Here is a 24,719-nt window from a genome sequence, read left to right on the forward strand (position 1 = left end):
TTATTGAGGGGGTGAGAAGGCGGTGAGGTTTTAGGACTGGCTTCATTCATTCCAGACATGGTGAATCGTGACTGGTGGGTATTTTCAGCAGCTGGTACAGCCACAGCAGTACATTCATCGAGGGCTGAGTAAGGGAATTAACTTGGAAACTGGGAGATACATTAGTTTGTGTTCAAGGTACAGAATGATATAACAGTATCTGACCCCCAGTTACAAATAATTGTGCAACTTGACTGATTTAATTTCCCAATTATTGGAGCACATACAACTAGCGATTAAACAGCTTCACTAGTTTTAAACTCGTGACGTTGTGCAAAATCTTGGAATCAACAAACTAAGTGAGACATACATAACTCCATTATTGGTGTCTGTGTGAAATCTGAGGCTTGCCAGGCACAAATCACCTCACGTGGGCTACTCTCTGTTTCTGGGAATGCTCTTCCAGTATCTATAAAATCCCCACATCATGCCCAAAAGAAACGAGAACTAGACAGTACAAGCAAGTTCATTGGTTGAGGTGGAGTTCACATCAATTGAGCAGGCGGATGAGCCAATAGTGCTCATCATTCTGAGCTGGTGGAGAGCTTTTCTAAATACATGCCATTGTCTCCAAGGCGATGATTACATTAAATGATGTAAAATGTATGACAGAGACCTATCCAGTTGTGCTTGTTCTCTGCTTACAGCATTTAATTTCTTCTTCATCCTATTTTATGAATAAACTACTAATGCCTTACTCCCTGAATTCTTATCTAGCTATACCTTGAATGCATCAATACTTTTTTTCCCAGCCCTGGACATCTATGCTTCATCCACTATCTGACATCCACATTCTCACTACTCTCTGAATAAAAAAAATCCTTCTCAGTTCCCCTATTGTACTTTTGGCGTATATTCTATTTTGATGGCCTCTACTTTTGCTCTTTCCCTGTCTAGTCTTCCTCTGTTAGGACACACTTTGTTTTCCAAGAGATAAGAGTTGGGTTATGCCCCTGTTCCACTTAGGAAACCTGAACAGAAACCTCTGGAGACTTTGCGCCCCACCCAAGGTTTCCATGCGGTTCCCGGAGGTTGCAGGTGGTTTCCGGAGGTTGCTGGTAGTGGAAGCAGGTAGGGAGACTGGCAAAAACCTCCGGGAACCGCACGGAACCCTTGGGTGGGGCGCAAAGTCTCCAGAGGTTTCCGTTCAGGTTTCCTAAGTGGAACAGGAGCATTACTCTATTGTACTTGACACAGTGTTTCTATATCCTGTGTAATTTAGAAACTGGAATCTAACTAAGCACTCCATTTTATTTTATTCTCCCCACATTCCCATAAACTCTCTACAGTTTATGCACACTGGAGATAATGTACAGCAGCCAATTAACCAACCAATCAACACGTGTTTGAGATGTGGAAGGACCCTTGCGACCCCGGAGAACATGCAAACATGCAAACTCCACAGAGACAGAGGTCAGGATCAAACCCGGGTTTCTCGGGCTATGAGCAGCAGCTTTACCTCCTGCTCCACTGTGCCGCCATTGCCCTCTGGATGATGTACAAAAGGTTATACTCCAGCCACCAGTATAAGAATGTGTTCTGTGATTATACCTTGAGGTTCTCCACCTTCAACCTCTGCCCAACCACAAACACAATCATTAGGCCTAGGGCTTTGTTCTCACATTGTGAGGATTGAGGGCCGGGCTGAATCGGCTCCTCAGTTGGACTGCTTCGTATCTAAATGTGTGTAAACATTTTTCTTGCAGGGTGGTCCTGGTATTCCTGGACCCATGGGCCCACAGGTAAAGTTACAGCTCTCATGTTGCATGCGACTTGTGTCGGCTCACGTTGTCCATCAAGCTTTGTAACTGCATTGTCTACTCAGTACGAGTTCATGTCTGCTCTAAACCTAGTTGCTTCACTGTGCCGTCACAAAGATCCCAGAAATCCATTCATTTTCAAGATCCAGTCAAATCTGGAGAGCTCCTCGGTAAGAAAGCAGATTCTCTCTCCAGACATTACCCAAACTTCAAATCTCCTCCATTCCTTCAAGAATTCATACTGATCATTTTAAATCCCATTCCTAATAAACAGATTACCCTCATTCTGAGGATTGAATCCTTGCACAGGGATCAGATTCTTTGTCTATTCTGCCATCACCAGCTACAAGCTCCCTGCCTGGTGCTGCAGTCAACCCCGGCCTTCTATTCACTCTCTGCCTGAATGGAAGGCTGGCATCAGGCCAGGGTTACACTTAAAATAAAAATAAACTGAAAGACTACACTAAATATGTAGAAACCCAGATTCCCACCACTCTTCCCCAACCTCCACCTCCTGCACTATCATAACCCATCCCACAGAATTGGGATACAGATTCTGCAACCCATGTAATAGAGAACATCATCTTCACCATGGTGGACAGGCTTTGTGGGGTTAGGAGGTGAGTTACCTCACCTCTGATCTGCTCTTGTAGCCACATTGTGTTTTGGGCTTCTCCAGTTTATTTTCTGGTCAGTGGTAACCCCTAGGATATTGAGAGTGAGGGATTCAGTGATGGTCATGCCATTGTATGCCAGAGCCTGTGTGTGGTGATTTTAAGCGTTAACTGTATACCGGTTAACAGTATATTCCACTTGATAGTAAATAGAAGACCATTTTTCCTGATGATAATATTATGGCTGAGCAAGACCTCACCTCAAAAGGCCAGCACCTCAATGGATTAATCTGAAGAGTGGATACCAGTGCCCAGCATCAATGGGTGCTTCCAGCTGAGCTCCATACCTCACAATTTAATCCACTGGGAATACAAGGATTCAAGAATTATGAGGATTCATGCAGAATGGTGTCAATGAGCAGTCTTGGTCCTATTGTGTGGCAGGGCATGCACAATAGGTGAATGGCCTGCTCTTTCTTATATTTCTTATGTTTTGTTTTTACAGGGCATCACAGGATATCCAGGTCGGAAAGGCGAAATTGGTTTTCCAGGAAGACCGGTGAGTTTTGTGGATAGTTATTTCCTTACTGTCTCTGTTGTATTTGACTGAATGAACAAATAATGCTGCCTCCCAGTACCATGTCTAGTGTATGTAGCATATCAACCCTAGGCAGGCTAGAGATCCTTCACACAACCCCAAAGAAATAGTGCCGTGCTGCTGAAAAGCAGGTTAACCAGGAGTCCAGCAATTTGCCACATTTTTACCGTCCAGAAATGCCATATTTCATGGCAGGATTTACAATCCTGCAGCACTGTAAATCTATCTCAAATGATGTTAACACTAAATCATCAGTAGTGGAATTCTATCTTCTGAGAAACTCACAGACCAATCATAAATCTTCCCTGAAATTATGTTATTCAAATGGCCAATGCTGGTCCTTAGTGAAATCTGGAATATCTTAAAACCCCAGATGGAGGTCAATAACAACCTGGCTTTTTTAGTTTAGTTTAGTTTAGAGATACAGCGCGGAAACAGGTCTATGGGCCCACGGAGTCTGCACCGATCAGCGATTCCCTGAAGGTGGCGCCACCGGTTCAGTTCAGTTTAGTTTATTGTCATGTGTGCCGAGATACAGTGAAAAGCTTTTGTTGCATGCTAACCAGTCAGCAGAAGGCAATACATTATTGCAATCAATCCATTTACAATGAATAGAAAAATGATAAGGGAATAATGTTTAGTGCAAGGTAAAGCCAGCAAAGTCCGATAAGGACAGTCCGAGGATCATCAAAGAGGTAAATAGTAGTTCAGCACTGCTCCCTGGTTGTGGTAGGATGATTCAGTTGCCTGATAACAGCTGGGAAGAAATTGTCCCTGAACCTGGTGGTGTGTGTTTCCACACTTCTATACCTTTTGCCTGATGGGAGAGGGGAGAAGAGGAAGTGGCCAGTGTGTAACTCGTCCTTGCCGTGGCAACGTGAGGTATAAATGGAGTCAATAGAAGGAAGGTTGGTTTGTGTGACGGTCTGGGCTGCATCGACAATTTGCTGCAATTTCTACTGGTCTTGGATGGAGCTGTTTCCAAACCAAGCTGTGATGCATCCTGATAAAATGCTTTCTATGATGCACCTGCAGAATTGCGCCACCGTGGCCATCCCATCTTTTCTCGCCGTCTAATCCCATCTTTTCTCATGGATAGGGTCGTCCTGGGATAAATGGACTGAAAGGGGAGAAGGGTGATGGAGGAGATTATAGCAGCAGTTATGGATTCCGGGTAAGTCTTATCTTCCACCAGATTGCTTTATTTGACAAAACCGCTGTTTTATTCCCAGCTTTGCTCTGATGCTGTTTTCCTTCCATATTAAGAGTATTCCTGGCCCTCCGGGACCCCCTGGACCTCCCGGAACCCCTGGGCTACCGGCATCATCCTTTGACAACAACGTAAGTGGATTGCAGCTGAGAGCCAGGTAGTAAATGAAGCAAAGTACACAAGGTCTATCTCAAACACTTCATCCCTTGTGGACAGTCCCAGCCATCGCCCAGAACTAGCTTCCAGATCAGGTCTCGGGCTCATTGCCCTCCAGTACCTTTGACCACACTCTAGTGAAACAGTGAGGGAGTGCCGCATTGTCAGAAGTCCTGCCTTTTGGACATGGCGTTGACAGTAGGCCATGTCTATTCCCATGGAAGATCTCAGAGCACAATCTTGTAGAATAACAACGGATGTATACCCCGGTGTCCTGACCAACATGTAGCTCCCGGCCTGTAGGTTATTTGGTTAGCATCACCTTCCGATTTGTGGAGCATCTCGCAGGTCAACATGGAGGTCATTGTTGCACTCAGCTGTGGACTGGCCATATTGTTCACTTGCCTGACACTCTCTGATATTACTGTTGAGGGACTCAACTGTGCTTCTCGGAACAGTGTCTTGGAATGAGCGGCCAGACCCTCGGCTTCAGGTCCCAACCCTGAGACAGCAGCTCAACCATGCCCTACCCATTGCTCTGAAGGGCCAGCCTAGATATTAGTGCTCAAGCTCATAGGTGGAGCACAATGAACTCACTCCATTCTCTCTCTGAGGTAAGAGTGCCAGCCATGTGCCCTGGCTGGTGCTGGGAAAAGTAGTGCGGAGTTTGGCTAACACTGACTTGCTCTTGCCTTCTTTTCTGAAGGTGTTTGGTGCAGGAGCTGCCCCCTACCCTGGACTTCTCGGACAACCAGGTAAAGACCCATTTATTGCTCTTCAAGAATAAAGACTGTGTTTATTCCCTGACTAACGTTCTGGCACTGAGATCCTCAATTTTGCTGGAGGAAAGGAGTTGAATAGAGGCCTCATCTTGACCTTGATGGCACTCGATTTGAAGGATTCAATTCAATTTTAGTTTAGTGTAGAGAAAGCGTGGAAACAGGCCCTTCAGCCCGCCGGATCCACGCTGACCAGTGACCCCCGCATATTAACACTAGTGACAATTTTTCCCTTTACCAAGCCAATTTACCTACCACAAACCTATAAGTCTTTGGGAGGAAACCGAAGAGCTCAGAGAAAACCCATGCAGTCACGGGGAGAACGTACATACTCCGTTCAGACAGCACCCGTGGTCGGGATCGAACCCGGGTCTCATGCGCTGCAAGCGTTGTAAAGCAGCAACTCTACCGCTGCGCCACCGTGCTGCACAATTGAATTTAACAATTGATTGGCCTCCAGATTAACTAATTCAATTTAATTCAATTTGTGTGAAGTTAAAGGCGAAGCGATTGCTTTTCCTTTGGATACAGATGCAGTAATAAAATGATGAGGCATCACCAGACAGAAGGGGGAGTCCTGATCCAAAACGTGTCTGTTCTTCTCCCTCCACAAAGGCTAAGCCCCTCCAGCTCTTTGATTTTTGTTTCTGATTATGGCATGGCAGTCGCCTGTGCCTTCGTCAATCTGAAAAATGTGTTTGTCACTCTACAAATACTGCCTGATTTACTGGGATAATCTGGTATATTCTGTATACATTCAGATTTCTTAGTTTGCAATAATTGACACAGAACTGATTAGAACTAATTGTTTGGCCTCCTGATGACCAAATCCAGTGATCTCTCTCTCATTGCATTGCAAACTTTATCACTGAAGAACGGTTTCAGCCCAAAACGGTGCCTATTTCCTTCGCTCCATAGACGCTGAGTTTCTCCAGCATTTTCGTCTACCTTCGATTTTCCAGCATCTGCAGTTCCTTCTTGAAAACGTTATCACTGAGTCATTGTTCCTTTCCCTCATTCTTTTAAGGAAAGTGGTTGTTACTGATCTAATTGACAAATTAAACAACACTAGTTGTATTATGCCATCTTAATTGATTATGTGATTTCAATCAGGAACATGATAACAACTTAAACGTTACTTTGGTAATTAACAAGCTGGGGAAAAAACTGTCATGGAAAAACAAAGCAATCTAGGAAAAAAGACTGTATCCATGTAACCATCTGTATAATCAACAGTCTGTCAGTTTCACTGCTGGTGGTAATTGAAATTGACAAACAATTGCATCAATTGGTGGCATACCGATACTCTGTTAAACAATGTTAAATATAACCTTTAATAGTATTTTTACTTTGCAGTGACGAAAATACATTTATAAATTAAAAAGACCTTTATCTTTAGAAATTCCATGGGGAGAAAGCTTTTTCATCACGAGTCTAAACTCTCTGGGCACTAGCCCATTTTACTCCATTCACACAATCTAACACGGTTTCTTAGCAACACAACTATCTTGTTATAGCAGGCTTATCTGTACTGCAACAACGTTCCATGACCATTTACATTCGCTTTTGCTCTCTTCTCTCGTACAGGTTCAAAAGGAGAGCGTGGCAGCCCAGGTTACCCGGGTCCCCAAGGGGGCAAAGGGGAAGCGGGTCAGCCCGGAACACCAGGCCCACCCGGTGAGTAGAAATGGATTCTGGCGGCAGCAGTATAAAAGGTCCCTGTAAGAATTCAATACTTGCTCAAAACAATTCAGCCATGCACTGGAAAGATAGCAATGAACAGTCAGAGTGGAGCATGCTTACACATATTCAAGTAGAGTAAACCCTCGCTACAATGGACCACATGGGGACGGGAGGTTTGGTATCCGTATTACTGATTGTAAACTATAATCGAATAAGGGGGATAATATATACATTACTCTTGGAAAAACTGCCATTAATCATCCACTGCACAACAAACAGTAAAGGACACAAAATACACAATACCTTGGGACCGCACTGTGGCACCGTGGTAGAGTTGCTCCCTCACCAGGCCAAAGACCCCAGTTTGATCTTGACCTCTGGTGCTTCCTGTGGCCTCATGAGTTTCCTCCAATGCCCGGATTTCCCCCCCGCATTGCGGTGAAGTGTAGGTTTGTGATGTAGTTGGCTCCTGTGAATCACTGGTCGAGCAGATGCCCCGCAGCACCGGGGGCCCGGGTTCGATCCTGGCCTCGGGTGCTCCCTGTGGCCGCGGGGTTTCCTCTTTTTGCTGGAGCCCAGGTCCCTGGTGCTGCGGTGCTGTGGGGCTGCACCACTGCCAGTGGTTGGGCTGCAGGCCTGCACGTCTTTTTGGTAATGTGGGGGGTGAGGGGTGATGCGCAGGGTGCCGGGTGTAAAACCCACGCTGTCACACTGTCTTTGTCTTTGCAATTTGGGAAGAAAGATAAAACCACTATATTAGTTATATGGGCGGAAAGATAGAACCACTGTGATAATTCTATACTACACACCGTTAATTGTCCCTGTTGTGCAGGATAGATCTAGTGTACGGGTGATCGCTGGTCGGCGAGGATTCAGTGTTTCCACACTGTATCTCTAAACTTAATTAAGCTAAAATGGTTCAAATACATAACCGTTCCATTCACCTAGTGGTCATTCCGTGAAACAACAAACTCTGTCGATAACAGACTGCTATATCCAAAATCCGTTAGAAAGGTCTGTTAAAATTAGGGTTTACTGATAGAGAATATTGGAGGAGGCTACACAGCCTTCAAGTCCTCAGAGTAATCCTATTCCCCTATTTATATCCCCATGACAATTACCCAACATGTGCCTATCCTAACTCCAACCAGATTTACCATCCACCCTACAACATTAGGGGGTAATTCTTCAGCAACCAGTTTACCATCCCATGCGGCACAGTGTTGTAGTTCATAGAGCTTTTGACTCGCAACTCCGGAAACCTGGGTTCAATCCTGACCTCAGAGGCCGCTGTTTAGAGTTTGCATGTTCTCCCTGTGACCATGTGGGTTTCTTCCAGGTAAGGAAAGGTTCCATTTCCTTCCTATGTCCCAAAGAAGTTATGTTGTGATTTCAATCAGGAACAAGATAACCACTTAAAAATTACTTTGGAAATTGACAAGCAGATTAAAAAAATCTGTCTTAGAAAAATATATAGTCTAAGACAAAAAACTGTTTCCATGTAACCTCCCCACAGTAATCAGACACCATCTGGAAGGGTGGATTCCATTGCATCTGCTCTCTTTGGACTATGGTAAGATCGCAGGGATGGGAAATACATTTGAAAAGACTCTGCAAGCTGTTCTGGAACCTCTTGTGGATGGCATACAGTTTGGCAAGCACTAATTGTGAATGGGTTGAAGTGGGACAGTAAGAAGGGCAGGAGAGATCTGGGACCATAGTATCTCACGTGTCTCCTACATCACAGAAACCTCCTTGGGATGTGTGAGGCCTGCCTTTCACCAAGGTCAGGACTACACTAGGGCAGCTCAACCTGAGCCAACAGCTCAACCATTTTATCAATGTTATTGAAGTGTTTCTTTGTAACTGAACCAGTACTGATGTCTCTGTGCTCTTCCCCTTCAGGGATCGTTCCTTACGATGTGTATGATATTCACTCTGCAAACAGGGTAAGCGTTACAAACTTCCAACTAACTAACTCAACTCTCATGCTCCCTGTGACTGCAGTACCGGCTTGGGCGTCTGCTTCCATTCTGCTCCAAACTTTTTTGTATCTACATAGAGATCGTTAGTGAAGATTTGACCTTGCTGATAGTTTCTGTACACTCTTATAATCTGGAGACACAAGAAACTGCAGATAATGGTTTACAAATAAAAATACCACGTGCTGGAGTAACTCAGTGGTCAGCATCTGTGGAGGATATGGACAGGCGATGTTTTGGGCTGGGACCCTTCTTCAGACTGGGACTTGTCTGAAGAAGGGTCCCAACCCAAAACGTTGCCTCTCAATGTCCTCTACAGATGCTGACTGACCCACTGAGTTACTCTAGCACTTGGTGTTTTTATTTGTAAACCAGCATCTGCAGTTCTTGTGTCTCCAGGTTATCAGAGTATACAGACATGCTGCCTGAGTTACTCTAACACTTTGTGTTCTTTACTTCGGTAATCTGTTATCCGACTATTCTGGCTCATAGGTGATCTTGACCATTCACTGGGACCCCATTTTCCACCCTCTCTTTACGCTCACTGGGAGCCCAGTTCCTGCATTCTGCATCCACTCACCAGAATCCTAGATCCCATGCACCTCCATCCACTTGCTAGGGCCCCACTTCTGCATTCCCTTGAAACCTATCACATTCACTAGAAAGTTGCAATACAACATCTTAAATAAAGTGAATTAAAATGCTGTTGGAGTGTTAACAAAACATTATCCAATCGTCTGGAAATCTGCTATTCCCTCACAACCATAAGCCTGGGCAGCCAGATTAATGGAGTTTTATTTGAGTTGAGTTTAATTTATGGTCCATGTACCGAGTACAGTGAAAAGCTTTCGTTACATGCTAACCAGTCAGTGGAAATACAATACATGATTACAATCGAGCTTTCCATTAGGTGCAGATACTTGATGAAAGGATTAACGTCAATAACGTTTAGTACAAGATAAAGCCAGTAATGTCAGATCAAAGATAGTCTGAGGGTCTCCAATGAGGTAGATAATAGCTCAGAACTGTTTATTTATAAAATAATTGAAGTGGTGCATTTATCAAGTTACCTCTGAATTCAACCACCAGTATTGCCAATCCTTCCATATCCTTGGAGTCTTTGGGAATTAAAGAGTAAGCTCTGGATACAATTCTGGGATCTCTGGGATAAAACCTCAGGGGTGCAACAATGCTTATTTGATGTAATGATTCCATGAAGTAACAAGGAGTCCAATTCCGGAAGTGGCGGCGCTGTTAACAGCTGCGGCTCGCCTGCAGTCCGTTTGTCTTTACTTTTTTTGTTGTTTTTTTTTGTCTTGTTTTAGTTACATTTTAGTTTATTAGGCTGTGTATATGTCTGTGGGGGGGGGGAAACATGTTTTTTGTCTCTCCCTTCGGGGGAATGCGACTTTTTCTTGTTGTATCCCCCTTTTCTGCCTCCGTCTGCGCTGAGGCCTAATGGCAGAGCTGGAGGTCTTCAACCTGCAACCGACCATTGAAGCTCCAGAGTCATAGCCAGCCAGGACTTACCAACTCGAGGCTGGCTATCTTCGGGGCCGAGGCAGCGGTGGCCCGACACGCTGATGCGGCGTTCCAGCTTTCGGCAGCGGCCCGGCCCGACACGCTGATGCGGCGTTCCAGCTTTCGGCAGCGGCCGGAGCTGAGACTGCGGGACTCGGAGCTGATGCAGCGGCCCGGAGCTAAGGCTGTGGCGGGCCGACTAGGAACGGAGACGGCATTCCGGCTTTCGATAGCGGCGACATCACCACGGAGGTCCGCTGGACTGGAGAGCGGCATCTTCGGCCTGGATCGATCGCCTCAGCGCAGAGGGAGAACAAGGAGGGAAGAGACAGAGCTCACTGTGGTGGATGTGAATTTGTGTTTATTGTATGTTTTGTTATTTATTGTTACTGTGTATGACTGCAGGCAACGTAATTTCGTTCAGACCGAAAGATCTGAATGACAATAAAGGAATCAAATCAAATCAATCAAATCAATTAGTCCTGGGAGCTGATGTGTCACTATGGTGATGGTGGCAACAATGGGGGTGGGGTGATTGGAAGCACGTCAGTCAGGTTTGATGGCCACTGGCTACGAGCTGGTCGTCCATGACATGTTTACTTTTTGTGCTCAGTTTTAGTGGCTCATTTTAGTTTAAGATCTTTCATCCTCTTCCTTCCACCCGTCCTCTTGCAGAGGGAGAAGGGAGACCGAGGCAATGCGGGGCAGAAGGGAGAGAAGGGAGCATCGAGCAACGGCTATGGCTCGGGTATACCCGGGCCTGCAGGACCTCCTGGATCTTCAGGACGACCAGGGCTTCAGGTAAGAACCTCCTGTGGACATTTTAGTGAAAGGCTATCAGGGGGAGGGGGAGAGTGGGTCATAGATCAAGAGTCAGGAGACTGAATGTCAGTCAATCAGGAACTCAGTGGGTGGGGGTTATCGCCGATAATGAAGATATCTCCTATATTTGCTTCATTATGCCATTCACTGAACGTTATTATCTGAGCAAACAATCTGTTTATCAACCAGGGGCCAAAAGGAGAGAGTATTGTTGGACCCAGAGGCCTGCCAGGCAACCCAGGACCCCCAGGTTACAGCTACCCAGGAACTCCCGGCCCCCCAGGACTGCCTGGTGTAGCTGGCCTGCCAGCATCAGGTGTATCACCAGACCAACCGTCAACAAGTGAGTCTCGCTTTATTTTATTCTGAAATAAACAATGTCTAAATGAATTTGGGTGGATGTATACTGTAGGGTAGATTGGTTGAAGGGAGGTTGGTTAATATGGTGAGGATTTGGTTGGAAAGGAAATCGTATTTGAGATGGAGAAGATTTGATCAGGTTGGAGAGGTTGATTATTGTGGACAATGGATGAAATACAGGTGATTTGGTATCTGCGGAGAGGGTTGGTTGGATTGGAGAGGATTTTATCGTAGTTGAGAGCGTTCAGGGTGGAGTGGGAATGGTTTGGTTATTGTGGAGCGGGTTTGGTAGAATTGGAGAGATTTGGCTGGGTCAGTGAGTGTGTTCGGTTGTGGTGTTAGGACAGAGTGGATTTATTTGTGTTAGTAAGGGGATGGTTGGGTTGGCAAGGGATTGGTTCGGTTGGAGTGAGCTTGGTTGCATTGGAGAGGGTTTGGTTCATTTGGAGAGAGTTTGATAGGGTTCTAGAGGATTTAATAGTTGGGTTTGTATTGGGGAGTGACTTGTGATGTTGTTTGATTGGGCTGAAGAATATTTGTTGATCTGCAGAATTAGCTGAAGGTGCAGATTGGTTGGGATGTAGAGAGTTAGATTTGGATAGAGAGAGATTAAATTGGCTTGGGAAGGATTTGTTGGGATAGAGATAATTTTGTTCTAATGGGAAATATTTGGAGTCATGTGATTTAATTCGGATGGAGAAGGTGTCATCGGGTTGGAAAATATTTCACGTGCAGAGGATTTGGTTCACGTTAAGAGTATTTAGTTTGGATGGAAAGTTCTAGGTTGAGATCAAGAGGAATTAGTTGATTATGGTGTGAATGTGGTCTGGTTAGTGAGGGTTTTCTTGATGTGGTGAGGATTTGCTTGGATTGAGAGTTTGGTTGATATAGAGAGGATTTCATAGGATGGAAAGATCTGTTCAAAGAAGATTTTTGGTGCTGGGTTGAAATGGTCATACTTACTATTGCATTCAGGGCGATTGACTATGCCCTCATCATAGAATGACAAATCTGGTTAAAACTGACTGTGACTTCACCAGCAAACGCTCCAATGTGTCCAGGAGGATAGCAAGAAAAAGGGAATAACAAGGAGAGATTTGTAGGCTTCTTGCCTGTACCCGCTGATAACTGATGGTCAGATCACGCAATAGTCTGCAAAACAACGAGTTAATGAATAATTAATGCAAATTTAGCTTGTAGGATTTGTGCCCCGCATTGGCGGCTGTGGTTTGAAGGGCTATTCATTTTTCATGATGTGGAATTACATACTTCTCCCTCCATCTCTCTCCCATCCCACAACACCCTCTCTCCTCCCCTCCCCTTCTACCGCACACAGGTTTTGTCGGCCCACCTGGTCCCCCCGGACCCCCAGGACCGGCAACCTCAGCGTCTGGGGTAAGTCTGGCCTCTTCAACACTTAACTCCCGAAGACGGGTGACGTCTGTCATGCAAAATGAAGTGCAATAGTTTCAGATCAACCTTAGGGAATGTAGGGCTGAACATCTTGGGGCAAGGGAACAACCTATAATAAAGGAGCTCCTTGAAGAAGAACGTCTTCTCTTGGTTGATGAACGTGTTGTCTATTGTGAACAGGAGGTCAGTTTTTGGCCTCCCAGTTAAAGTAAAAAATAAATAAAATCCTCGACACAGTCCAATAATTCTTCAACTGTGTCAACAGCATCCCTGACATTACATTTCAATACCACGCAGGTTACCGTCCTACAGACCTACCAAATGATGCTCAGCATCTCTCGAAATCTACACGAGGGAACACTGGCTTACATCATGGAACGCGGAGAGCTGTATGTCCGAGTGAGAGAGGGCTGGCGGCAGGTTTATGTAAGTGTTTCTCAGATCCACTACCGTTACGGAACCTGGTTTTGGAACCTGGTTCTATGTGGGAGAGGGTGTTCCTTCAACCCCTCCAGCTTCATGTTGGCCAAACTCGATGTCACACTCTATTAAATTTTCACATTCTACTCACAACACGGACATTTACAGATGCACGAGCACATTAAACATATTGACACGCATCAACACACGGGCAAAACCACGTATTCACAGACACACTTAAGTTCAAATGCTAAAGTATATAATATATAATACAGTAAACCGTCGCAATAATGGACCTCTATATTACAAATTTCAGTTATAGTGGTCTGAAGCATCTGTTGCGCTGCCCCACTCGCCCACTTTCGCCATGTAGCCTATGTACTGGTGCCATGTGGCTTGCTTCTGGTTATGGGAGTGGAGGGAGCAACCAGCATGAAGGTGGTGCGTGTACCGGGCCCGTTCCCGGAGCACCACATGTGGGCTGAGGGCTCTGCGGCCCCCCGGCCTCTGAATTCCTGCTTATTTAAACACCCCCCCCCAATGCTACATTTCTTCCCTCCTACCCATAGATTAATGCTTACCCCCCTCCGCTTGGTTATGACGGACAATCGGCAATAATGGACACCATCCTCTCCCCAAAGGTCCAAGGTTGGGGGTTTACTGTACGTGTAACTGTGTGTCAAGACATGTGTACTCCTACACTGCATTAACAAAAGCAGTGTACATATAGAGTGCAGGCTTTGGAGATCCTGGTTACCTAACTGAATTATCTTTTCTTACAGCTTGGAGAGTATATTCCTTACCTTGGGGGTGGAATCCTTGTGAGTACAGTTCTGCTCCTGTGATTTGTATACTTTCCACTTTAGTATTTTGTTATTTCATCGTGGTTTGTTTCTTTATATATTTTTGTTTGTCCTTTTGATTTTGAAAAACCGCATAACCTGGTTGAACTCATGCAGTGGCCCGACAAGCTCTTTCAGTGATGTTGCTTAAGGGATAAATATTGAGCAGGCCGCAAGGAAAGACTGCGAGGCTTTTCAGCTCTGGGAGCTTTTTCCATCCACCCTTCAAGACCAAATTTGATTTCTGCCCAGACAATGTGGGATTCCATTGGAGCGGCAATGACATTGTGTGCTTAGAGCACATGGGCTTCTAAGCTTACAGTGGGCGCATCAGTCACCAACCCAAAAGAAGCAAGAGCAGGCCATTCAGCCTCTTATTCCTGCTCTATCCCTCACAGCTCCTCCACACTGTTTTCCAGTGCTAATCTCAAATCCCTCAATACATAATCCATGGTGATATCTGCAGATGCACTGTAGAAGCACCCTACTGGGAGAAATCGCAGCTTGGTTTGACAACTGCTCTGACCAAGTCCACAAGAAATTGCAAAGAGTTGTGGATGTCATTTAGTCTGTCATGCAAACCAGATGACTAGCCCCACATCGATTCCCCATCTCCCTCTCCTGTCAGGCAAAATATATAAAATATTGAAAGCTTGTATCACAGATTTAGTAACCACTGCTTCCCCATTGTTTACAGACTCTCATAAACTAAGGGTTTACTCCTGATCTTCCAACCTACATTGTTACAGCTCTTGCACTTTTTTAAAATCTGCTCTTTCTCTAGCTGTATGCTGCATCCTGCATTCTCATATTTTTCTCCCTGCACTGTTGTACTTATGTAATGGCTGTGATTGTACCCATGTATAGTATGATTTAACAAGTTAGCATACAAAACAAAGTGTTTCATTGTACCTCAGTACACACGGCAATAATAGACCAATACCAATATCATGACTGATATTTTACTATACTTGAACATTTCCATGGAAAATCCCTCAACTAAAGCTCAGTCCTGGATTGTGCCTTAATTTCCCTGACATGCTGATCATTTTACAGGAAAACAAAGTGGAGGCGGTGGGATCCCCGCCAGTGGTGCAGTATTCTGGACAGCGGGAATCTGAGCCAAGTTCAGATCGAGTGGTTTCCACGGACTTGGGTTCTCCTGAGAACCGCAACCACGAGCCGGAACGACGGACGGAGAGCCAACCGCGCCGGCAGCCAGAGGTGCCGCAACCACTCCGTCCCCACCACCAGCCGAGAAGGCCAGCAACCACCCACCCTCCTCGCTCAGCTGGAACTCAGAGGGGGAACCAGCACGGCATCTCCCACCTACCCCACGTCATTCCTCCCGTCCATGCCGGCCGACTGCACGGGGTGCCAATGGTAAATGGTTGATGTATGGGGATGGCATCATGTGGGCCGGGTGCATGAACTGTACTCTGCTCACAACTGAGTAAATACCAAAGGGTCTTATGTGTAGGAGAACTGCAGATGCTGATTTACACCAAAGATAGACATGAAAGCTGGAGTAACTCAACGGGTCAGGCAACATCTCTGTAAAAAAAGAATAGGTGACATTTCGGGTCGGGTTTGAATAAGGATCTCGACCAGAAATGTCACATTCCTTTTCTCCAGAAATGCTGCCTGACCTGCTGACTTACTCCAGCTTTTTGTGTCTACCAAAGCGCCTTAGATACAGCACGGAAACAGGCCCCCTTGGTCCTACAGGATCCATGCTGACCAATAATCACCCACTTTTACACTTGCACCAACCTTAACCAATGTTATTCTCTCAAACTCCCAACTACTCCTCCCCAGATTCTACTCCTCACCTATACTTTAGGAGCAAACAACCTATACTTTAGGAGCAAACAACCTGAACATCTTTGGAACATGGAAAGAAACCAAACCCGGGAAAAACCCACACAGCCACGAAAGAACATGCAATTTCGAAACGGACAGCACCTGAAGCCGGGATCGAACCTGGGGTCCGTGGAGCTGCAAGGCAGCAGATCCATTCACTGCATCACTGAGCCTTTCATGACCCCAAAGCGATCCAAATAAGTTCACTGTCATATGGCATAGAAACAGATCCTGCGACCCACCTTGTCCATGCTGTCCATGTGTACTAGACCCACATACCAGCACTTTCGACTTTAGAGATACAGCACAGAAACAGCCCCTTTGTCCACCCAGTCCACACCAACTAGCACTATCTTACACACTTGGGACAATTTTCAATTTTTACCAAAGCCAATTAAGCTACAAACCTGTATATCTTCAGAGTGTGGGAGGAAACTGGAGCACCCAGAGAAAACAAACGCAGTCACAGGGAGAACATACAAACTTCATTCTGACAACATCCATGGTCAGGATCGAATCCGGGTCTCGGGCACTGTAATGCAGCAGCTCTACCACTGCACCACTGCACCGTCCCTTTGATCGGTGGTTGTAGATACCTTGGCATTCAAATGCTCATCCAGGTTCATCTTTCTTTTGCAGTTGAGTTGCTGGCAGCCTTGCCAACGATGTTTTATTTTATCTTCAGCCTGGAGTAAGAGCTGAGATTACTTTGTACCCGCTGACACTCTCTTCTTCTGCCTACAGTTGCATCTCATGGCTCTCAACACGCCCCTCACAGGCAACATGCAGGGGATCCGTGGGGTGGACTTCCAATGTTTCCAGCAGGCGCGTGCAGTGGGTCTGATGGGCACATTCAGGGGCTTCCTCTCGTCCCGGCTGCAGGACCTGTATAGTGTGGTTCGCCGCGCTGACAGAATCTCGGTGCCCATTGTCAACGGCAAGGTAAGTCACAACACTTTGCCATGGCCAGAAACATAAACGTTTACATACATAGTGCCCGGAAATGGACTTCCATTCTCTCTGCAGCAATGTTCTGTAGAGTACAAGTTGAGCTGCACTGGATCTGACAACACATTCCAGGCAGCAGCACCTCTGCTTGCAAATGCATTCTTGTGAGAGCTGCACTGGAGTTGTAATGCATCCCTGTCAGCTGTGCCTGGGTTGTAACGCATTCCTGATAAGGCTGCATTGGGGTTGTAATGCATTCTGACAGGGCTGCATTGGGGTTGTAATGCATCCTGACAGGGCTGCATTGGGGTTGTAATGCATCCTGACAGGGCTGCATTGGGGTTGTAATGCATCCTGACAGGGCTGTGCCCAGGTTGTAATGAATTCCTGACAGGTTTGCACGAGGATTGATAATGCATTCCCAGTAGGACTGCACACGGGCACAGAATGCATTCCAGGCATGTGGGCAATAAAAGGAAATCAAGGGATCGTAGTCGGGAGGAGTGGGAGATGAGCGGAAAGCTGAGGGAAAAGCAACAGGGTGACGGGCTGCTGGGAAACTGTGTACCCACCTAAGGGGATGGTACAAAAGACAGATGGGTGGGTTTTACTTGAAATTGGAGAATATAATGTTCTTGTAAAATTTCTGGGGAAGGTCAAAGATAGCCAGTGGGTTGTACTGAGGTGTCCTCTTGTCCTTAGGGGGAGGTGCTGTTCGATAGCTGGAGTTCACTCTTCACCGGATCTGGAGCTCCTTTCAAATCTTCCGCCATCTACTCCTTCGACGGACGAGATGTGCTTCGAGACCAGGCCTGGTAAGTAAATAATGTGGTTGGTTCCATTGCCTTGTTGAGGTGGTAAAACTCTTCAAAGACATGCACATAGGGTTTAGGAAAGGCCATTAGAGGCTGAGGGGTAAGAAGATATTAGTGGTCAAAGGCTTCTTTAAGGGGGAGCTAGAGATTTGAGGGTGGGATGGTGGAGAAAGGTGGTCGGGTGGGACGAGAGACAGAAGAAGATGGTTTAACAGTAAAAGAGAAAGTGTCAACAATAGGGCCATTGCTCCGTTTGTAAAAGGTGAAACTTCCCTGTCCTCAAGATGTACCAGCACACTGTACCCAACCATCGCCTTTTAATGCAGTAAGGTTCTCCCCTCTCAGTGCAAAAGTTGTGATCCAAGACACTCCAACGATGTGAGCGCAGTGTCTACACAATGTCATCCAATAGGCTCTGGGCTTGACATAACATTGAAAGATGGAGGGTGTCTGACAGTGCAGAAGGCCCCAAGACATGGAGAGAGGAAGAGGACTGCATCCGAGGGCCCTGGTAGCTCAGAAGTCTTGGGTGAGTGTGCCCATTGACAGATAGCCATAAAGTGCTGGAGTAACTCAGCGGATCAGGCAGCACCTTTGGAGAAAACGAATGGGCGATGTTTTGGTTCGGAACTCTTCTTCAGACTGAGAGTAAAGGGGGGGGGGAGGGGTGGGTACCCACTTTCTGCCTCCCTCACACCTACCGACTCTCTTTTCTTCCTCCCTGCTCCCACCCGTTCATCCCTCAGGCCTGAGAAGTTGATCTGGCATGGGTCAGACTCCAAGGGACGACGCCAGGCGGACAGCTACTGTGAGGCCTGGAGAGATGATAAGGGCAGTGGCAAGGGTATGGCTTCTTCCCTGCTCAGCAGCCGGCTCCTGGAGCAGCGCTCCAGCCCCTGTTCCAGCCCCTTCATCATCCTCTGCATCGAGAACAGCTACCTGCCGCACTCCCGGAAGTAACGCCTCTCACCTCCCTGCCCCCCGGAGAAAGTCTGGCGGCAAAAACACATTTTCTGTACAGTTGTAATTTTTTTTTGAAACAAATTCTTTTTTAAAAAAAAAGATGGAAGAAAATGAAAAAGCCAAAGAGGTCGGTTTTATCAAACAAATATTAAAATGCCGCTCACGGTGGTTTCCCAGCATGCACTGGATGTTTCCTTGAGGTGCCCTGATGTTGCAAGTGTCCAGTGTGAACATGTAACAATCTATATATTTGTATGTGGAATGTTTGTGCAAGCCAATGTATTTTTTAACTTGCTGCTTCTGAAAGTTAGTCTTAATCAGATTCCTTTTCTAATGCATTCCTTTCAAATAGAACGAGTTGTCCTGCAACTTTAGGCTGTGCACGCCATACGCAAAAATAAGAAGATACATTCCTTTTTGCAGACTCATACAGTCTTTTTACACCATCATGCTCAGTTGTATGTAGAACTACACAGTTGTATGTAGACTGGTCTAGGCTACACCTTAGTCATTTGGAAATTGAAATCATCACAAATGTGTATGCATTGCATACACATAAATATGCACACACATACGTAATAGATAATACACAGCATTAACGATGTCTATGTGCTTGGACCCGCTTTCCCCATCTCATCTATGTGGGACTTACAGGGGCTTCATGAGTTCTCAGAGAAAGACAGAGAGAGACCCTGAAGTGTACCCCGCTTCATTGATCTCACCTTCCTGGCATTGGGGTGCAGTTGGCCGTCCTAGAGTTGGAAGATTAGTAGAAGACATTAGAAGAGAGGAGAGGAGAGGACCACAAAGTTCATTCAGTCCATCTCAGCCCCCATTCATTCCCAGCAATCCATCCATCAGTACACCAGGCCTTACCTTCAACAACCGAGGAACCATTGACTTTGTCAATGAGAAGTTGATCTGGCGTGGGTCGGACTCCAAGGGACGGCACCATGTGGACAGCTACTGTGAGGCATCGAGAGATGGTAAGGGCAGCGGCAAGGGTATGGCTTCTTCCCTGCTCAGCGGCCAGCTCCTGGAGCAGCGCTCCAGCCCCTTCATCATCCTTTATAACTTTACATGTCGACTGCAGTCGATGCTCTCAGCCTGATTAACCCACTTTGGAAACTACTTTTGTCCCACCGACAGGGTTAGTTAAATACTGAAGTCAGGTTACTGTGTCACTGAACACAGTGCATGGTGCTTGCTCCAGCCGTAGGCCGAATCTCCCTTCATCTTCACTACTATGAAAGATGTTGAGAAGCAAGCTTGCACTGGCAAAACAAAAGCCGTCCATTATTTTGTAAAAGAGGGCACTCCATGAGCAAATACTTCCCCGACCAATACTTTCTTGCTGATCGATTTCTTCAACACTCGACCAAATGCTCCACCTTGCTGTATAGCTTAACCAGGTAACATTGTGAAGGGTGCATTTGATTAGTGGTCAGGAAGGAGATTGGAAGTCCATGTTGACTGATCCCTGCTTGGTTACCTTGGCCTAATAGCAAGATAGCTAATTTAGTTTGTGGTATACCGGGAGGCAGATCACATGACCTGCAACTTCTACTCATTTGGCCTACTCGCTCCACATTGCTCCCATTAGCCATTAAACCATACCCATGGTAGAGCAATCAGAAAGCAAATAGACTCCACATTACCCAATTGGACATTGCTTCAGTGGTTATTATTCAATTCTTTTGCATTTTTATATTCAATAAAAGTTTTTTAACAAAGTACATACCATTATTTTTTAACTTTCCTCCAAAGGCAAAACATTGAGTTCCCTCCTTAATTCTTGAAGTCCTCAGACAATCCTGGAAGGTTGGCTTTTCTGTTCACTCAGAGCTTAAGTCAATCTGGCAGAAAGTGCTGGGGTGGGTGTGTTTGCTCATCTCCATTTCAGCTTTAGTTCTCTTCCAATATCCACAAGCCATCCTTGGTTAAACCATTGAATGTTTACTTATATGTGTGTGTACGTAACTGCATTACACATTGGCACCAGAGAATTGAAAACCTGATTACTTTGGAAAGCCTGGCAATATATATGCTCATTTGTGATGTTGTTTTGTGCAATTTGAGTATTTTTTTTATACTGCCTCGGTTTCATACTCCCTCCAAGGACCACTGATAATATGTTACCAACTTTGCCTGTTGGTGTCAATGACAAAGAGTGATACTTAACCTGCTGAAAACTTACATGAAGGACCAATTAACACGCCAAAGGTCTCCCCTAATGTGTTGATGCAAACTTTAAACTCTTGGAGTCTGCACTACATTTCATGTCAAAACGTGAAAGTGCTATGATTAAAGCCGGTGAACGTGTGCTGCACATTGTGTAGCTTTCTGTAACCTTGAAGCATTCCAAACACTTCTCACAGAATACTGAATAAAGATTATAAAGTCCTCTTTAAAATCATATCTCTTGCATGTTTATTTTGGGAGGAAGCATTTGATATCAGCAAACTTTGTTTGTTTGATGTGTTTCTGTTATGCCCTTAATTAGTGTTCTAATTTCCATAACATTTGTGTGTTTTTGCCTAAATTAGGAATTTTAACACAAGGTGCATTATTTTTCGGGTTGTGTCATACACATAAGTTGTGATCGAAATTTCGGACTCAGACTCAGACAACACGCAAAAACATAATATACATAAATTACTCATAACTGCTGCAAGACAGTAAAAAAGCTGTAAGTGCATGAGTGCAAAATACAATTAGAAAAAAAAAGTCCATGGTAATGTAAGTGGTGGTCCTTTTGTTTACTTGGTCAAGGTAGGATTAGGGTTGAAAAGTCGGTTCATGAACCTGATGTTTGAAGGAAAGTAACTGTTTCTGGTGCCATAGAACTTCTGGATTCTGTACTTATCCGATGGTAGGAGTGAGATGAGGACCCTTACACAGTTTCAGATGGTTTCGATGGTGGGGAGGGCAGTGTCTGGTCTGGGCTGAGTCCACCACCATCTGGTCTATTGCATTCCTATGTTGGAATTGCCTTACCCGGTCATGATACATCCTGTCAGAGTATTTTCCACAGTACATCTGTAGAAGTTAAAGAGCCTTCAGTGACATATCAGCTGTTGTAGCTGTAACATTTAGGTGTGCGTATGAGGTCATAAGTGATATGGGAAGAACTAGGCCATTCGGCCCATCAAGTCTACTCCGCCATTCAATCTATCTCTCCCACACAAAAACATAACTATGCATACATTACTCATAACTGCTGCAAGACAGTAAAAAAGCTGCAAAAAAATATGAGTGCAAAATACAATTAGAAAAAAACAAGTCCAAATCCAAAAACAAGTAATGGTCCATTTGTTTGCTTGGTCAAGGTAGGATTAGGGTTGAGGAGTCGGTTCAAGAACCTGATGTCAAGGCTGTCACACTTACATATTGGCATGTCCACAATTACTTTTGAAATTATGCCCGTTTACAATGCAGTAGTGTGCCAAATGTTTGCACCAGTTATATATACAGCTTCTCGAATGGGTTGTGAGTATGGAAATCCCATCAAACAAAGCCCCCAAAATTCAGGTTGTTCCCCCCTCCCTGAACACCATATTTGTAGAAGACAGAATCGGTCACCCATTTCCTTGTCGTCCTTCATCAGTGCCCATACATTTGGCACCATAGCTCATGTTTGAGGGCAGTCCTGAGGTGTGTCTTTCAGAGGAAGTGCTTAAAACATGGTCCTTTTGGTAAGATGTCAAATCTCCCTTGGTGCTGACTCAAAGAAAAACAGGGACATTTTACTCTTCATTCAACAACTCCCAGACAGATTACATATGCAGTAAGACTCGCAATGGTCGGGCAGCTGGCTCACTAGGTGTGTTTGCCATTTCAGAGCAAACTCAGCAGGTCAGGCAGCATCTGTGGAGGCAAAAGGTGCATGCTGACGTATTGGGTCTTGTGTCAGGGCTGTGAGGGAAGGGGAAAGATTCTGGTATAAAGCAGTAATGGTTGGGAGGCAAGGTTGTGGGGTTGGGTGAAGGGTCAGAGGCTGGAAGGTGATAAATGGAACCAGATTAGGAGGGAACGATGAAAAGTTGGAACCAGGTGGAAGGAAAGGTTGGGAAAAGAGAACAAAGGGAGAAGACTCAGGAGCAGGGGCGTATGTTTGGGAAGAGAGCAGAGGAGGTGTAGGTTAAATGAAATGGCCGAGATTTCTATTCTCCTGGGCCCCGGTTCTCATGTACCCTTGCTTTTGCCAGCACTCCATTCCTGCACAACCTTCCACTCTCCACACCTTGCTTCTGGTAGCTTGAAACATACCTGGATCTCTTCTCTGCGTTCCCTTGAAACTTACTAGGTTCACTAAAATCTTACCCTGTGGCATCTTTTTATGAGTATTAATAAAATAAGATCCGATAGCCTGGAAACATAGAAACATAGAAAATAGGTGCAGGAGTAGGCCATTCAGCCCTTCGAGCCTGCACCGCCATTCAATATGATCATGGCTGATCATCCAACTCAGTATCCTGTACCTGCCTTCTCTCCATACCCCCTGATCCCTTTAGCCACAAGGGCCACATCTAACTCCCTCTTAAATATGACCAATGAACTGGCTTCAACTACCTTCTGCGGCAGAGAATTCCAGAGATTCACCACTCTCTTTGTGTAAAATGTTTTTCTCATCTCGGTCCTAAAAGATTTCCCCCTTATCCTTAAACTGTGACCCCTTGTTCTGGACTTCCCCAACATCGGGAACAATCTTCCTGCATCTGGCCTGTCCAACCCCTTAAGAATTTTATAGATAGATCCTTTATTGTCATTCAGACCTTACGGTCTGAACGAAACTATGTTGCCTGCAGTCATACACAGAATCAATAATAACAAAACATACAATAAACACCAATTAAACATCCACCACAGTGAGTTCACCAAGCACATCCTCACTGTGATGGAGGCAAAGTCTTAGTTTCCATCTCTTCCCTCCTTGTTCTCCCTCTGCGCTGAGGCGGTCGATCCAGGCCGGAGATGCCGCTCTCCAGTCCAGCGGACCTCCGTGGTGATGTCGCCGCTGCCGATAGCCGGAACGCCATCCCCGCTCCGAGACGGCCCGCCACAGCATCAGCTCCGGGCCGCCGCCCCAGCTCCAGGTCGATGCCCCAGCTCCAGGTCGCCGCCCCAGCTCCAGATCCTGCAGTCTCCGCACCGGGCCGCTGCCCCAGCTCCAGGCCGATGCCCCAGCTCCAGGTCGCTGCCCCAGCTCCGGGTCCTGCAGTCTCCGCTCTGGGCCGCTGCCCCAGCTCCAGGCCGCCGCGCCAGCTTCTGGTCCCGCAGTCGCTGCTCCAGGTCCCGCCGTCTCCGCTCCGGGCCGCTGCCCCAGCTCCGGGCCCCGCTGCATCAGCCCCAGGCCGCCGCCGAAAGCCAGAACGCCGCACCAGCAAGTCGGGCCACCGCTGCTCAGCCCCGAAGACGGCCAGCCTCTCGTTGGTGAGTCCTGGCTGGCTCTGCCTCCGGAGCCTCGGGGTCGGTCGCAGGCTGGAGGCCGCCAGCTCCGCCATTAGGCCTCAGCGCAGACGGAGGCAGAGAAGGGGGATACGACACGAAAAAGTCGCATTCCCCCGAAGGAAGAGACAGAGAACATGTTCCACCCCCTCTAACACAACCCAACAAACTAAAACTTAACCAAAACAAGACAAAAAAAACAACAGAAAAAAGTAAAGACAGACGGACTTTGTAAGTTTCTATAAGATCCCCCCTCAATCTTCTAAATTCTAGTGAGTACAAACCCAGGACCACCAACATTCCACATGTGCATAGTGTCATACAGCGTTGAAACAGGCCCTATGGCCCAACTCATGCCGGCCAAGATGCCTCATCAACGCTAGTCCCATTTGCCCACGTAGGATCAGCAGAATGTCACTATATAAGTTTGTTTATTTGTTTTGCTGTGGTAGGATAGTAGTTTGTTTGTGCATTATAAAGCTC

The 24,719-nt window shown here is 46.1% G+C and overlaps 1 protein-coding gene across 3 annotated transcripts in view; it reads left to right on the forward strand.

Moving 5' to 3' along the window:
- Positions 1–21,204, forward strand: part of col18a1a (collagen type XVIII alpha 1 chain a) — a 275,931-nt gene extending 254,727 nt beyond the window's left edge. For all 3 annotated transcript variants that reach the window (XM_055638409.1, XM_055638407.1, XM_055638408.1), the window contains 16 exons: positions 1,746–1,781; positions 2,919–2,972; positions 4,111–4,185; positions 4,278–4,352; positions 5,084–5,132; positions 6,744–6,833; positions 8,745–8,788; positions 11,018–11,143; positions 11,354–11,507; positions 12,861–12,919; positions 13,235–13,363; positions 14,140–14,178; positions 15,256–15,582; positions 16,807–17,004; positions 17,713–17,825; positions 18,572–21,204. In XM_055638409.1, coding sequence (XP_055494384.1) covers positions 1,746–1,781; positions 2,919–2,972; positions 4,111–4,185; positions 4,278–4,352; positions 5,084–5,132; positions 6,744–6,833; positions 8,745–8,788; positions 11,018–11,143; positions 11,354–11,507; positions 12,861–12,919; positions 13,235–13,363; positions 14,140–14,178; positions 15,256–15,582; positions 16,807–17,004; positions 17,713–17,825; positions 18,572–18,785 — 1,782 coding nt within the window. In that variant the 3' untranslated portion in view covers positions 18,786–21,204. The remainder of the gene's footprint in view (positions 1–1,745; positions 1,782–2,918; positions 2,973–4,110; positions 4,186–4,277; positions 4,353–5,083; positions 5,133–6,743; positions 6,834–8,744; positions 8,789–11,017; positions 11,144–11,353; positions 11,508–12,860; positions 12,920–13,234; positions 13,364–14,139; positions 14,179–15,255; positions 15,583–16,806; positions 17,005–17,712; positions 17,826–18,571) is intronic.
- The last annotated feature ends 3,515 nt before the right edge of the window (positions 21,205–24,719 follow it).

The sequence above is a fragment of the Leucoraja erinacea genome, chromosome 7 (genome assembly GCF_028641065.1).
Source record: "Leucoraja erinacea ecotype New England chromosome 7, Leri_hhj_1, whole genome shotgun sequence".
Taxonomy (NCBI): Eukaryota; Metazoa; Chordata; class Chondrichthyes; order Rajiformes; family Rajidae; genus Leucoraja; species Leucoraja erinaceus.